Source organism: Littorina saxatilis, linkage group LG13 (genome assembly GCF_037325665.1).
Source record: "Littorina saxatilis isolate snail1 linkage group LG13, US_GU_Lsax_2.0, whole genome shotgun sequence".
In the NCBI taxonomy this organism is placed as follows: Eukaryota; Metazoa; Mollusca; class Gastropoda; order Littorinimorpha; family Littorinidae; genus Littorina; species Littorina saxatilis.
In genome coordinates, this window is record NC_090257.1 from 34,054,851 (window position 1) to 34,070,832 (window position 15,982).

General features: G+C 46.5%; 1 protein-coding gene across 1 annotated transcript; it reads right to left on the bottom strand.

Moving 5' to 3' along the window:
* Positions 1-2,491: 2,491 nt before the first annotated feature.
* LOC138946141 (G-protein coupled receptor GRL101-like) lies at positions 2,492-15,486 on the bottom strand. Its single transcript, XM_070317648.1, has 4 exons — positions 14,886-15,486; positions 12,694-13,342; positions 10,284-10,830; positions 2,492-5,507 (listed from the first exon to the last, which is right to left on the bottom strand). The coding sequence occupies exons 1-4, from the start codon at positions 15,484-15,486 to the stop codon at positions 3,516-3,518; spliced, it is 3,789 nt and encodes a 1,262-aa protein (XP_070173749.1). The 3' UTR covers positions 2,492-3,515.
* Positions 15,487-15,982: the final 496 nt, after the last annotated feature.

Sequence of the window (15,982 nt, forward strand, 5' to 3'; positions counted from 1 at the left end):
GGCAGGCTTGCTTGAATCTTCTGTTGGCTGTTTCTGCCTGGTTGTTGTTGTTTTTGTTGTTGTTGCTGCTATTGTTGTTGTTATTGCCGCCGCCGCTACTGTTTAAGTTACACTTACCTTCGTCTCGACTTCGGCGATGTTTCTCTCACTGGAACATGTTCGAGTTGACCCGAGAGTAAATGCTAAAAATCAAAGTCATACAAACAAAGGAACATATAAACAAACAACTGGAACAAGTTGACCTTAGAAAAAATGCGGACAATCAAAAGTCATACAAACAAACGAACAAACAACACACACACACACACACACAAACACACACGCACACACACGCACACACGCCACACACACACACACACACACACACACACACACACACACACACACACACACACACACACACACACACACAGACGAACGAACGAACAAAAACAGTCAATCCGTGTTCACGGCAGAGCTGGAGGCGATGGTAAAACAGGCGACGGGTGCAATGGCCTAATGGATAAGACACTGGGCTCCCAAGTGGAAGGCCGTGGGTTCGAATCCCGGCCGCGTCTGATAGGTTAAGGGTGGAGCTTTTTCCGACCTCCCAGGTCAACTTATGCCCAGCCCTGCTAGTGCCGTATCTCTCTTATAGTGTGAACACGCAAGCACAGTACAAAGTGCGTACGGAAAAGATCCTCTAATCTACATGTATGACAGAGTTTGGAAGGTTACAGAAACACGCAAATTTCAGGCATGCATCCCCCAAAAGCGGTATATGACTGCCTAAATGGCGGGGGTAAAAACCGGTCATACACGTAAAAACCGTGTGAGTTTCAGCCCATGAACGAAGATGACGGCAAAACAGACAAAGACCAGCCCAGGAAAAAAGTAAGAAAGTGTCCATGAGCTCCTTTTCTTTTCCGGGTCCTGTCCTTTTCTGTACCACTCGTTTCTCTGACATATTTACATGATTGTGTCTGCCTTTTGTGTTTGCTTGTTCGCTTGCTTGTTTGTTCGTTTATTTTCGTTTTCAACTCTCAGAAGTTGTTTTGCTTACACACAGTGTCATGTCTGTTGATATTCTAGACTGCTGCGCCCCACCCTAGCACACAAAGCACCTCTAGAAGAGAGACAGAGACAGATAGACGGAGAGAGAGAGAGAGAGAGAGAGACGGAGAAAGAGAGAGAGAGAGTGTGTGTGTGTGTGTGTGTGTGTGTGTGTGTCTGCCTGTGTGTGTGTCTGTCTGTCTGTCTGTCTGTTTGCTTGTCTGTCCGTCTATTATGGCTGTGACAGACTATCAATACGATCTCTCCAGCACCTTCCAGCTAGGGAAATCCACTGTGTTGGTGCCACGAATGATTACGTGTTATCGATGGCAACGAACTCAGAAGAACCCTTGCAGTAGAAGTGAGGCAGTTGGCTGGATTACTGTCCTTGTTTCCCCGCTGAAGTCATCAAACAAGCTTTCAAAGGACCGGACAATTCAAATCCCGTATCGAGCGTTAAAATCGTTATCCACCGAGTCAGTGTGGATCCAGTACTTGTTGTATCTTTCTTCGCTTGATGTCACAAGAAGTCTTAACCACGTTATCCAGGGCCGGATCTGGGGGGGGGGGGGGGGTAAAAAGGATGGACACAATTCGACATCGGCTATCGCCATTCTGCTTCGATTTGCAAGTATATTTCTTTGCCAACACACTTATACATCTAGTTGTACACATCCGTCAGTTTCGCGAGACTATGTAATTTTGCTAGTGCCGTATCTCCCTTAATGTGAACACGCAAGCACAAGACTAAGTGCGCACAGAAAAGTCTGTAATCTATATGTCACTTATACATCTGGAAGTAGAAATCCGTCAGTTTCGCGAGACTATGGAATTTTGCGCTCTCCAGATGGTTCTACCGCAGCGTCGGTTATGACTGGAGTGACGGATACGGGAATTGAAGTCCCTCCTGCACTAAACACATGTGACATGTGACGTCGGTCTGTCTAACCTGATTTTAGATTAGACATCTAAACTCTAGAGAGTCTGCTTCGTTTGCATAGTCATCCTGAAAAAATAGCTGTATGAAAATCGTGACGGTCCGAGGAACAATTAAGTCACTGCCACGTCTGTACTTGTAGGTGTAAAGAAAACAACTTAATTGTTTGTATCGTTCCCATTAATGGCAAAAAGCGTTCATTACCAATTAGTGACAGTTTTATCGGTAAGAACCTATCAAGACTGAAGACTTTCTAAATCAGAGAGCCTGACTGTCCTCTGTATTTGGTCTTGTCACTCATCATTATTGTTTTATCTTCGGCAAGTTTCGTCATTAAAAGCACATCCACATTTATGCAGAAATAAACAAACACACACACACACACACACACACACACACACACACACACACACACGGGCGCGCACGCTCAAGCACGCAGACACGCACGCTCAAACACACACACACACACACACACACACACACACACAGACGGACACACGCACGCACACACACACACACACACACACAGACGGACACACGCACACACACACATACACACACACACACACACACACACACACATGGACGTCGATTGGTCTCGGCGAGAGGGAAACTTCTTTCTATTTTAGGAAATAGCTGCTGAAAGTTTCTTCAAAAGGACAGACCAGGCTGGAACATGTTTAGTCCTGTTTTAGCTAGTCCTTAATAAGCGTTTTGCCTCTAGAACATGAAGCCTCTATCCATCTCTCTGTTGGAAGTTGCACAATTCCTCAAACAGACAGACCAGGCTGGAACACGTGTAGTCTTCCTTTCGGGCCGCAAGTCTGGGCATGGAAACATCCGGTCCCAAGCAAAAGACTCCGCTAGCAGAGAAAACACGTTCTCCACAGAGATCAAGAGGCTGACAAAATCTGTAAAGCGGGTAGTGAGCTGAACCCAGTCTTCTATCCCAAAGCCAAACAATTCGTCAACACCAATTGCACAAAATCTGAAGGACACCAGGCTACAGGATTTGGGGAGATGGCAGCATCTTGTTCTTGTTCTCCTTCTCGTTTTGTTGTTGTTGTTCTTCTTCTTTTCTGCTTTTTCAGCGTTCGATGTCGATGGCCATACTCCAGTCCGGATGTAGTCGCAAAGTGAAAGGTCGTAGACAGGTCTCCAGAGTTCGGTCTGCAAACAACCATCATTTCACTACGAATAGACCACTGCCGACACCTGCCTAACTGCACTGCCGACCGACTATCTCTCTCTCTCTCTCTGTCACGCACAACAATGTGGATGTGGAACAGGAGCATAGGTGCCAAAATCACACGCTTGTGATGACACACATGTGTCCATCTGGGGCTGCCTTGTAGAGAACGCTGTGTAGAACGAAGGAAGACATTATTACTACTTCTCAGTTCACGAAGGACATTCACATCACGCTTTTTGAACGCACAACAAAGACAATCTGTTATGCCAAGAAGAGTCTACTTTCGTGATCACAAGCCCCATAAGAGGGCCAGGCCAGCTCAGAAGCAAGACACGCATGCTAGAGCATTTGGGGTTACTTCTCCTCTTCACCTGTTCTTTCTTCCAAGACCCTCGCAACCTTCTCCCGCGTCAGTAGCCCTCTAACCAGCCAGATGGAGAACGTTTCCATGGCGACCTCTGACGTCACAGATGGCAACACGACCCCGTGACCTCCACCTCCGTCGCGCATGGCAGACAGCAGACGCTGGTGCAGGCGTTTCTCTCTCTCCTGGCGCCGTCTCTCCAGGATGGTGTTGAGCGTGTAGAGGAAAGGGTTGAGAGCCGAGTTGAGCGGCAGCACGAAGATGGCCACAGCCACACTCACCTCCCCAGGTAGAGACACCCCTCTGGAGGCCAGAACACCCAAGACAGAGATGGGGAACCAGCAGAGAAAGTCGGACACCACCACAGCGGTGAGGCGCCGGGCGATAGTCAGGTCCTTGGACTTTCTGGCGCTGTCGCTGGTCGAGATGGCGCTGGCTCGGATGGAAAGGTACACGAAGACCTGGCCAAGCGCAGTCAGCAGAAACAGCCCCAAGTTCATCACGATCATGATCCCGAAGCTGTATCCGTAGCCAGCAAAATCATTCCGCGACACAACAGGAAGCGGCACGCACATCCCAGACTGGCCGTAGAAGCGCCAGAACGCCAGAGACGGCAGCAGCGGTGCAGACGCCAGAGTGAAGCCAATCAGCCAGGCGAGGGCGGAGGCCACGTGAGCAGAGCGCGGGCTGAACCTCAGCTGGCTGAAGGGGAAGCGAAGCACGAGGAGCCTGTCCAGCGTGATGAGACAGACGACGAAGGCAGACACCTCGCTGGACGTGAGAGACAGCACCCCGGCCAGGCGACACGCCACGCTGGCTTTCCACGCCTCGTCCTCCCACACGTAGGCCCCGCGGTACCACCAGTCGGCCACGAGGATGATGGCGAGGTACACGCCCATCAGCAAGTCAGACACGCTCAGGTGAGTCACGAAGACACTGTAGCCCAGACTGCCGCCACTTTTCTGCACACAGACTCGCACCACGAAACTGGCCAGGTTGCCCAGCACAGCCACGGCAGAGAAGACGGCGGTGATGACACGAAACAGGTCAGTCTTCAGCAGACTGTCACACGACGAGATGGCGTCGGGGGGAACGTGGCAATGGTTGGGGTTGAAGCCGGCAGGGAGGACGGCCTGGCAGCACAGCTTGTAGTTGTCGGCGTGCACGGTGTGAAGACGGGTCAAACCGGCCAGTAGCTCTGGTGGGAAGTGCAGCAGGTCGCTGCCTCTGAGGTCCACGATGCGCAGCTGGCTGAGAGGCCCGAGGCCTGGAGACTGGACCGTGTCCACTCCGCACTTTGACGCGTTCAGAGAGTGCAGGCCGATGAAGACAGAAGTGAGATTTTTCACAAGGTCCTCGATAGCCACTCGGGACACGTCCAGCACTCTCACTGCGGGCAGCCTGACGTCATCGGTGATGCTGACCAGCGGGTTCCCCGACAGCACCAGGGTATGGAGGTTAGCGCTCCGGCCGAGCTGGTTACTTCTCAGCCACCCCAGGTCATTATCACTGAGGTCAAGGACGCGCAGATTGGCCAATATCAAGTTGTGGAGGTGGGTCAGGGAGCAGCGGGCGAGGCTGAGATAGATCAACAGACTGTTGTCGGCCAGGTCTCTAGGGGTCATCCCCGTTCCAGCAGCGTACAGGAAGCGTAACTCCGGGTACAGCTGTGCAGGGAAGGGCTGAGCGCAGAAGAACTCCATCCCGTGACACACGCACTGCTCCGGACAGGTCAAGTTGCACAGCAGTTCGTCGTCACGCTGCGGACACTGGTGATGGCCGTCACAGACGTGGCTCGCGTGCAGACAGATGAGCGAGTCACGACAGCGGTAGAAACCGGGACACGTGTAGCTGTCGCAGTCGCTCTCGTCCTCACGGTCTGTGCAGTCCCACACCCCGTTACAGCGCGCGTACACTGGCAGACAGTAACCCTTCTCGCCGCACTGAAAGTGGCTCTCTGCACACAAAGAGATACGTGTGTTCTGAAATAAAGACTAAAACCCAAGAGCTAACGATTAGAAATATTTAGTAACCGTAAGAAAAATTAAATAAAACTAAGAAAACATTCCCAAACACACACACACACACACGTAAACGCATACGCGCACGCGATGCACGCACGCACGCACGCATGCATGCACACCCCCACCCCCCCCCCCCACACGCACACACACACCCTCCCCCCACACACACCATCTATGAAACAAAACTGATAACATGAGAAAGTACGGTAGCCGGCACGGTAGAATTATGAAATGAATTAAGCTATTAATACTAAAAACAAGGGGCAACGGAACAAGAATCCCGCGCACATTGCAGTAATTTACTGAAATCTCCACCTGGACAGGTGTCAGTGTCTTCGCCCAGATCCCCATCGTGTCGTAGAGGCCTTCTGATGACTCCTCCAAACCCATTGAAGTCTATCACAATGGGCGGAGGACTCGTCACAAACGTCTGTAGCACGAAGGGGTCAAGGTTCCCGAGTACTCTGGAGCATATGTCTTCGTCATACCCAGTGACGCAATCTTCTACGAAGTCGCAGATTACATGCGTTCCCAAACACTGCGACGTGAAACAGAAGAACACGTCACCAAATTGTTTGGATTACGTCACAGACTTTGATTACGCCTTCATCATCTTGATTTACACCACATAGAGCCATTTAAGTATGTTTGTCATCATTTTCACGAGATTTCATTCATAACCATCTGGGTAACAACAAAAAAACACTTGTTGCCCATGTAACAATACGAGGTGGTGAATGGGTTTGAGCTTTCAGGCGAAACGTGGATTGTCAAAGTAAAAGCCAATGAGGCTGATTATTTGATGTGTGGAACCATCGCGGCTTTGGATTCGTGTTTCCGAGGATTATGACTGCAAGCATTCACTCTCAAAGACCCAATCAATTTTTATTTTATTTTATTTATTTATTTATTTATTTATTTTATGCAATTTATATCGTGCACATATCTCAACCACGGATTCAAGGCGCAGGGATTTATTTATGCCGTGTGAGATGGAATTTTGTACACAATATATCACGCATTCACATCGGCTAGCAAATCTCAAGCCTATTAGGGCGAGCATTCACCTTTCACGGCCTATTATTCCAAGTCACACGGGTATTTGGTGGACATTTTTATCTGTGCCTATACAAATTTGCTAGGAAAGACCCTTTTGTCAATCGTGGGATCTTTAACGTGCACACCCCAATGTAGTGTATCAATGTTGATAATTACCGCGGTGACACATGGTTGTCCGGTAAACAAAAAGCAACATGGTTTCCGCGGTTTTTCTCACTGTGGTCCCATCGTCTAGAATGAACTGCCCTACAATGTCAGAAACAGTCAGTCGCTCCCCTCTGTCAAAACCAACCTCAAGAAACACCTTTTCAAACATTTCGTAGATTAGCTCTAAACAGTATTCTCTATGAGCAGTTAACCTGGCGTGTGTGTGTGTGTGTGTGTGTGTTTGTGTGTGTAGGGGAAGGGCTCCTAATATGGACCGGCTCCTAATAAGGACTACCTCCTGTTCTGACAAACTAACGGCGCTAGAGCGCTCAAAAAATGTCATTGGCTGTATTCACCCTCTCTGGATAACTTGCACATGTCAAAACAGTTGCAGAAACACAAACCTCAAAACCGTTTGGCTTTTTCTCTTTTTACATTTAGTCAAGTTTTGACTAAATGTTTTAACGTAGAGGGGGGAATTGAGACGAGGGTTGTGGTGTATGTGTGTGTGTGTGTGTGTGTGTGTGTGTGTGTGTGTGTGTGTGTGTGTGTGTGTGTGTGTGTGTGTGTGTCTGTGTCTGTGTGTGTGTGTCTCTGTGTGTGTGTAGAGCGATTCAGACCAAACTACTGGACCGATCTTTATGAAATTTGACATGAGAGTTCCTGGGAAGGATATCCCCGGACTTTTTTTCTTTTTTTCGATAAATACCTTTGATGACGTCATATCCGGCTTTTTGTAAAAGTTGAGGCGGCACTGTCACACCCTCATTTTTCAATCAAATTGATTGAAATTTTGGCCCAGCAATCTTTGACGAAGGCCGGACTTCGGTATTGCATTTCAGCTTGGTGGCTTAAAAATTAATTAATGACTTTGGTCATTAAAAATCTGAAAATTGTAAAAAAAAAATTTATTTTTAAAACGATCCAAATTTACGTTTAATTTATTCTTCATCATTTTCTGATTCCAAAAACATATAAATATGTTATATTAGGATTAAAAACAAGCTCTGAAAATTAAAAATATAAAAATTATTATCAAAATAAAATTTCCGAAATCGATTTAAAAACAATTTCATCTTATTTCCTGTGGGTTCCTGATTCCAAAAACATATAGATGTGATATGTTTGGATTAAAAACACGCTCAGAAAGTTAAAAAGAATAGAGATAAAGAAAAGCGTGCTATCCTTCTAAGCGCAACTACTACCCCGCTCTTCTTGTCAATTTCACTGCCTTTGCATCGAGCGGTGGACTGACGATGCTACGAGTGTACGCTCTTGCTGTAAAAATGCAGTGAGTTCGGTTTCATTCTGTTAGTTCGACAGCTTGACTAAATGTTGTAATTTCGCCTTACGCGACTTGTTTTCACTTTTGGCAGGGTTCACTCTAAATTTGCCGTCTAAAACGGACTCGTTTCTGTCCACAGCCAAAGCTTTTATCACACACAAATTGCTATATATGACAGCTAAGACCGTATTTGTTACATTTTAGCAGTGTTTACCCCGAGTTTCTACTGGAAACAGAAAATAATAGCAAAATCTCAAAGTATGTGTGAGTCCCCTAATATGGACCACCTTCAACAAATCGAAGAAAACAAAAGCTAAAGGCTATTTTCATTAATTCATTAAGAAGCTTGCTGGAAATAACCTATAACTAGCCCTCGAGATTTAAAACAAAATATAACAAATAGTCTTCTTTTCGTGGAAGTTAATAATTTCACTTATTTTCACTCTGTTTTTGATAAACTTCTTTAGTTTCCTGGTGTGCTTCAAATAATGCTCCTATCAACCCGAAACAGATAAATCTAAAGCATATTTTAATTAGTCTGACTTGCACACTAAGTTGTATCATGTTATTTTGAAGTATAGGGGGCTTTTTACAGTGATTCGAGAAGGCCGCTTCACTGGTCCATATTAGACGCCCAGGCCCCCGAAAATGGACCATTTGTGATTTTTTCTGTATTTAATTTTTGCTGAATATCTATCAGAGCTATGTCACTCTAATTAGGCCTAACGGTTAACCTAAGAGAGAAGGACTACCAAACACAAAATGAAACTTCTTCGCAAGAAAACAAGCTAGTTATCAGCATGAAACAAAAGGTGGTCCATATTAGGAGCCCTTCCCCTATATGTGTGTGTGTGTGTGTGTGTGTGTGTGTGTGTGTGTGTGTGTGTGTGTGTGTGTGTGTGTGTGTGTGTGTGTGAACACTCTAGTTTGTGCACGCATGTTGTGAGTTTCAGTCTGTTGTGTGTGTTGTTCGCGTCATTAAACGTGCATTCAGTGGTGCACTGTTAAACTATTTGTTTCTTAGTATTAGGCACACAAAAAAAATAGTCTGTTTACGGTAACCCGACCGACCCTATTTTTTTCGCGCGACCCTAGACTTTTTTTTGGCATTTGGGAAAAAAAAAATAATAAAAAATAACGTAAAAATATTGGTTTTTTGAAAAAAAATAAAAATAATCCCGACCTACCGACCCTATTTTTTTTGGCCTATGTTACCGTAAACAGACTTTTTTTTTTGGCCTTACTATGCATGCACGTATGTTTTGCATACATGTATATCGTGTGTGTGCTCTTTAATCTGATAAATATTTTCCTTTTTATATGAGACATCAGTAATGCAAATTGTAGTAGTTGTATATTACCCGCTATTACGAGCTAGTCGTGTGACAGAGAGTTTTCTTGCACACGAGACTGTAGATGTTTCACGACGGCTTTAGCCGGAGTGAAACAGCAGCAGTCGAGTGTGCAAGAACACTCTCTGTCACACGACTAGCTCGTAATGGCGATTATGTCTCACAGCTTCAACAGAGGAGAGAACAAACACGTTTTGCGTACTCACGCTTGATAAACCTAAACACAGGAGCAGCCATTGTGGAGAGATCTACTTTTTGACGAAAGTGAACGAACAACTATGAATGACGTCTCGGTATATGTGAATGACGTCACAGTCATCGTCACAGTCTGTATCTTTTGAAGCATTCCATTCTTCATGACGTCTTTCTGTGTCTGCATCCGCGAAATGTTTGTTCTTTCCGGGGTCTTTGTCATCTATGTTCAGAACTCTGTCCTTCTAGTTTCAGACTAACAGGCCTCCTGAGCGAGCCACTTTCCAAGGGAAGCTAAACTCGCGTATGGAAACAGTACTGTAGTCTGGGATGCCGTTTTCAGTATTCTCAGCGTTGAAGAATTTGTAAAGAGAAGACACGACAACAGCAGGAGAAATAAAAGTCGTGTGTGCATTTTGGGGCTTTTGGAGGGACGATTTCGAGTTTGAATCCGTTCTTGCACATGCTCCAAAGCGTGTAACATACAATCTTGCACACGTTTGCTTTAGTAGTGGCAAAGAAGGAAAGCGTGTGACATTACCTGCTATTCAGACTCGGTCGTGTGACAGACGTTTTCTTCCACACGAGATTACGTTGATTGTCTAACAAAGCCGTCAGACATCAGCTAATCGAATGTGGAAAAAACCCACTCACAAACACACAAAATAACTTACCTTCAAGAAAACCACAGTGACTGACCTGTTTGTTCCCGCAGTCAAGCGAGGCCGGTTCGCACGTGTCGAACACACAGAAATCCTCATCACTGTCGTCGCTGCAATCAGATCGGTGGTCACACACTAACGTATACGGAATCTTCTCAAAGCCACTCCTGCACTCAAAATCAACCGGACGTGACGTCAGGTCAGCGGAACAGACGTCATTGTAAGACTCTACAGCGCATGCGCTCTTCAGGTCACAAGCCAAGAAGGTGTGCGTGAAGTGCAAGCCTGGACAGTGATAGAAAGTCTCTCCGAAGTGAGAGTGTGAGACGTTGGGCAGCACTACCGCCGGGGGTCGCTTCCAGCTTGGTTGCAGCTCACTGTCGGTGGGGTCAACTTCGCACAGGGCTCCGAGTCGCTTTTTAGCGCAGTTGCCGTAGTACCAGACATTTCCATCGCGGCCTGTTGCTAGGATCCAGTCGGTGGTGGGTAACTTGCAGTTGTAGTATTCCGTGTCCAGCGCCCTGTTGGTGATGTTGAAAAAGAGTGCCAGAGTCCCGTCGGCCCAGTGCCACGTGTAGCCGTACCTGAAAGGTTAGGCCGTGTATTGCAATTGTCATGACCGTTCTGACCCCCTCCCCCCCCCCCTCCCCTTCGCCAACCAACTCGCAACAAGTGCAATTTCAATTTTAAGCTGAACTATGAACAACAAACTGGTCAATCAATTTGTTAAGTTTCCGAACTAAAATGCAATTCGTCAGGCAAATATTGTTTGACAAAAGTGTCAATGACTTTGAAAGAAAAACGCGGTCGCTCTAGTACAGCCATTACTTATTCTTTGGCAGACGAAAATAACGTCATCAAACAACGTACGGAAATATCATTCGGAAAAAGTCATATTTAAAGTTTTAAAAAGTACACCTGTCCGTTTTTTTTGTGTGGTTTTTTTTAAATACACCTGTCCGGTTGGGGGGCCCGGTTGGGGGGCCCAGCTCAGGTGGTAGAGCACTGGACTTGTGATCGTAAGGTCGCAGGATCGAATCCGGGCCGGGATGGACACAGATTCACAGACGGTATCCATCTCCCACCCCCATGTCACCACGATGGCACGTACAAGACCTCGGTCATTTTGCCATAAGTGCAGATGGCTGGTACGTACCACCACACCACGCATACATAGAGAATACTACATGGCTTGCTGTGTCGTACCAGATTTACACGAGTTTTTTTTTTATATTGAACTGCGAGCGAAAGCGAGCTGTTTACTATTTGAAAAAGCAACGAGTGTAAATCTGGTACAACACAGCAAGCCATGTAGTATTCTGTTTATCCTACATACTGTACTTACGTGTATTTTACTGAAAATGTCTTGCAGACGAGGCAGCTAAATTGAAGACGCTTGTTTTGGAAGCTCGATCTCTTCTAAAGCCTCGTGCAATCTATTACGTCAAAGCAAAGAAACGTCACTTTGAAAGTGTGGCGTGACGTGTCAGTTCTAAAGATTCATCGAGGGTAATTAGCGAGCGCAATTTTTGTTTCTATAATGACGTTTGTCTCGGTGACTTTGGCATCATAAGCAGTGGAAAAACAGGTCCCTGCCAGACTTGCTTGACATGACCTCATTTACATGATATACACACGTGTCTTCTTCTTCTTCTTCTTCTTCTTCTTCGCTCATGGGCTTAGACTCCCACGTACACTCGTGTTTTTGCACGAGTGGAATTTTACGTGTATGACCGTTTTTACCCCGCCATTTAGGCAGCCATACGCCGTTTTCGGAGGAAGCATGCTGGATATTTTCGTGTTTCTATAACCCACCGAACTCTGACATGGATTACAGGATCTTTTCCGTGCGCACTTGGTCTTGTGCTTGCGTGTACACACGAAGGGGGATAAGCCACTAGCAGGTCTGCACATTAGTTGACCTGGGAGATCGGAAAATTCTCCACACTTAACCCACCAGGCGGCCGCGGCCGGGATTCGAACCCTCGACCTTCCGATTAAAAGGCCGACGTCTTACCACCCCGCCACAGCGCCCGTCACACACGTGTGATTTGAACGATTATTATCTCACGGGTATCCCTCTCACGTATGTAGGATAAACTTGTGTATCTTATCTAAAGTCGGATTCAAACCCGGGAACATGCCCATAATGGCTTTGTCGTGAGGGCGTAAAACTTGAATTTCTCTCTTCCCCTGTCCGGTTGGTTTTAAGAAAATCGTTTTATTCTCAGCTCCCTTTCTCGCCCAAGTCCGCAGCAAAGCACTCACTCAAATATTAACTGAATTTAAAACTAGACGTGCAGCTGTACAAATAAAGGCACAAAAGCATTCACAAAAAGAGATAAAGACCAGCAGGATATATGAAGAAAAAAGAAAGGAGGGAGAGGTGTTATATTTACAGGAAAGGCAGGCGAGGATCTGAACTATGAAGTCCAACATAAACAGACTCATAACGACGCAGGTTGAGGACAGCGATGACGTCACGCCATTCCTCAGGCGTGTTCAGGCTGGCCAGGTACCCGCCGTGACGTAACGCGCACGTTTCAACCGCATCCTCCCACCGGAACCTTGTTGACGTCATCGGGAGAATGACGTAGTGGTAACAGCGGCCAGACAGGGTCAGAGCGCCCAAGCCACAGTGTCCGGTGTAAGGGCAGCGCATCTCATCCTCCCCTCCCACACAGTCCGTCACTAAGTTGCACGGAAAGTGTTGCTCAAAGTCAGGCCAGAACGGTACAGAACAGTTCCACTGATTGGCAAAAACATTTCTCGGCAGAGCCGACGAATTGTGAAAGGAAAACCAGAGCCGAAAACCTCTGCTTTCACCCGCTGCTCCGGCGTGGAACCTAACTTCCAGCACATTAGCTCGGAAGACTTTTGGGTCTGGTATGACGTCACCTGAGAACTGCAACGTCATCTTGTCACCAAGGTGGTCCCAGAGATGCAGAGTGAGCCTGTGGTCAGAGGAAGGGCCGATGTCCATCTGAGAGAAGCTGAGCATGAGGCGATGACCAGGCGGCCCGGACACAGTGAGGTTGCTGGACATAACGGGCAGGAAAGGCTGACCGCTGTCCAGTCCTGGGGTCTGGATGTAGCCTGCAGGTCAACACAGGGTTGAGGACAACAACAGTGTGTGTTCTGCATCGCACGGTGATAAATTACATGCCCGGCCGCCCGTATGTACACATACAGAGGCAAGCAAGCTCTCCTGTTCAAACACATGCCCGCACACACGCACACGCACGCACGAACACACGCACACGCGCGCACGCACACGCGCGCACGCACACGCGCGCACGCACACGCACACACGTATACACACAGATACACGCGCACACACATGCACATAAACACACGCACGCACGCACACACGCACGACCGCACTCATGCACGCACGATCACACACACGACCGCACGCACATACGCACGCATGCACACACAAACACACACACACAAACACACACACTTACGCATACACGCACGCATGTAGGCATACAAACACACACACGCACACACACACGCATGCACGCACATACACACACACAAACACACACATACACATGTGTGGTGAGATACGTGCGCGATATAAATCCTCGTAAATAAATAAATAAATAAAATAAATAAATACACATACACACACAATACATATATATATATATATCTGATTTTCAGTCTAAACTACCGACGTCTATGTTGTGCCAAAGCGATCGAAATTCGGATTGTATAGATCAGATGTTGCATTCCAAATTAGATCTTCTGCATCTGCCGACGTTTTAGGAGTTAATGAACATCACCTGCTACCACCAAGACGATGGGCTTAATAGCAAAGTAGGGCTAACTAACGGTTCTCGCACATAGCAAATACAATTCCATGTGAAGATTTACATTTAAAGTATGTTGTGACTCATTTGCATTAACATTGTACTATTAATTGTCTAAGGTTTGTAGTGCAAAGTCACGTAATTGTCGATCCTTCAACCTGAACCCGAAATGCCTCCACCAGAGACATACATACATCTATGTCTCTGCCTCCACTTACCTCTGAAGTGAGTCAGTTTTCTTTTTCTTTTTCATTTTCATTGTCATTACTTTATTGTCCAATCGCTGGTAAATTCAGGTCGCTTTCTCCCAAATCCAGCGGGCGTGTGCGTGAAATGTGTACTGAATCAGCCACCTGAACTTATGGCAGAATGACCGAGGTCTATGACGCGCCATAATGGTGACACGCGGGTGGGACATGGATACCGCCTCTGAGTCTGCACATAAAGTTTTCAACCCAGCCCGGGTTCGAACCCGTGACCCGCGGATCTTATGTCCTGTAATCTACCAACTGAGTTAGCGGGCTATAGAATGCTTTCATGGTTGATAGAACAGCAAATATCTGAAGCCACACAGTTTTGCTGGAGTAGTTTATGGAGAATGGCTTAATTTTGTAATTAAACTGCATGGTGTCATAGTAAGTTGCCAATCAAAAAACCGATAAACAAAGGAAAGTGAGCGCTTCAAATGCAAACGACATGTATAATAGAGTGAGAGTTACTGGAACCATTCTCCTGGTGCCTGGGAGAATAACAAGCATTGAAATGAACAAGCAACTTTCATTCTTAAACTAATTTTTGCAACTGATGGAGTTTCTTACCTTTTTGTTCCGTTACTTGAACCTTTTCCAGCCCAGGCAGCAAGGACCTGGAAATGGCGGTGAAAGTGATCGCGAAAGAAAACGGCACGTTCCACCTTGTCTGAATGATACGGAATCGCAAGCAGCGTGTTGTGGAGTACATCGTGGGCACTGACTGTTGCCACAGATCAATGACGATTCTTTGATTCCCTGAACATATCTCCAGAATCTTTAACCTGTCGCTGTCAATGATAAGCTCTGAGCTGCTGCACCACGCGTTGACGTCACTAAAGTCCAAGCGAGCGATCGTGTCCGGAGGCAGAACGACCTCAAGCATGCACGTTCTGGAGAACAGCTTGTCCTTTGCAGCCCGTGTGGAATTTGTACTGCTGGGGTTGTACTGGTAAGCAACTACGCCGCTGGAAGCGTAGTAACCGCGAATACTGCCGAAACACTCGCTGACGTTTTGTGACGTGAAGACCAGATGATCGTATGAGAAGTCTCCGTCATCAACAGAGCATGCTTGAACAGAACTCCACACTGACGTCATAAGCACGACACACAGCAGTGACGTCAGTGTAAAATAACTGAACACCTTGCAGTTGGACACTGTGCAAGTCATTGCGCAAAAGGCGTTTCGCTGTTTCTGCCTCATATACTGAACTTGTTCGCGCGTAGATAGTTGGCTTCTTCTTTTCCAATCTCGAGCCAAGACGTTATGCACGAATCGGAACAGTTCTTCGAAAATCAGGAGCGGATATTCATTGTTTTCATAAAACGCAATACGGTAAGTATATCGCGTTGAATATAAAGGGACCTACACATCTTGGTGTTGGGAATCGTGACACCACGCACGAAGAATACAATGAAGTTAGTGTTTGAAGCCCCGGTTACTTATATTTAAAATACTATATGTTACATTGTATAATACGCATCACACCTGACTTTGTTTTCACTTGTCTTAATTTTATGCACCTTGGACTCATTTGTTAGATTGCAGGTATGAATATTCAAACAGGTTCCGTCTCATAAAAACATTTCCTAATTCGGGTCCATTTGCTACTTTGCAGGTATGAATAATCAAACAGGTTCCGTCTCATAAGAATAATTCCTTATTC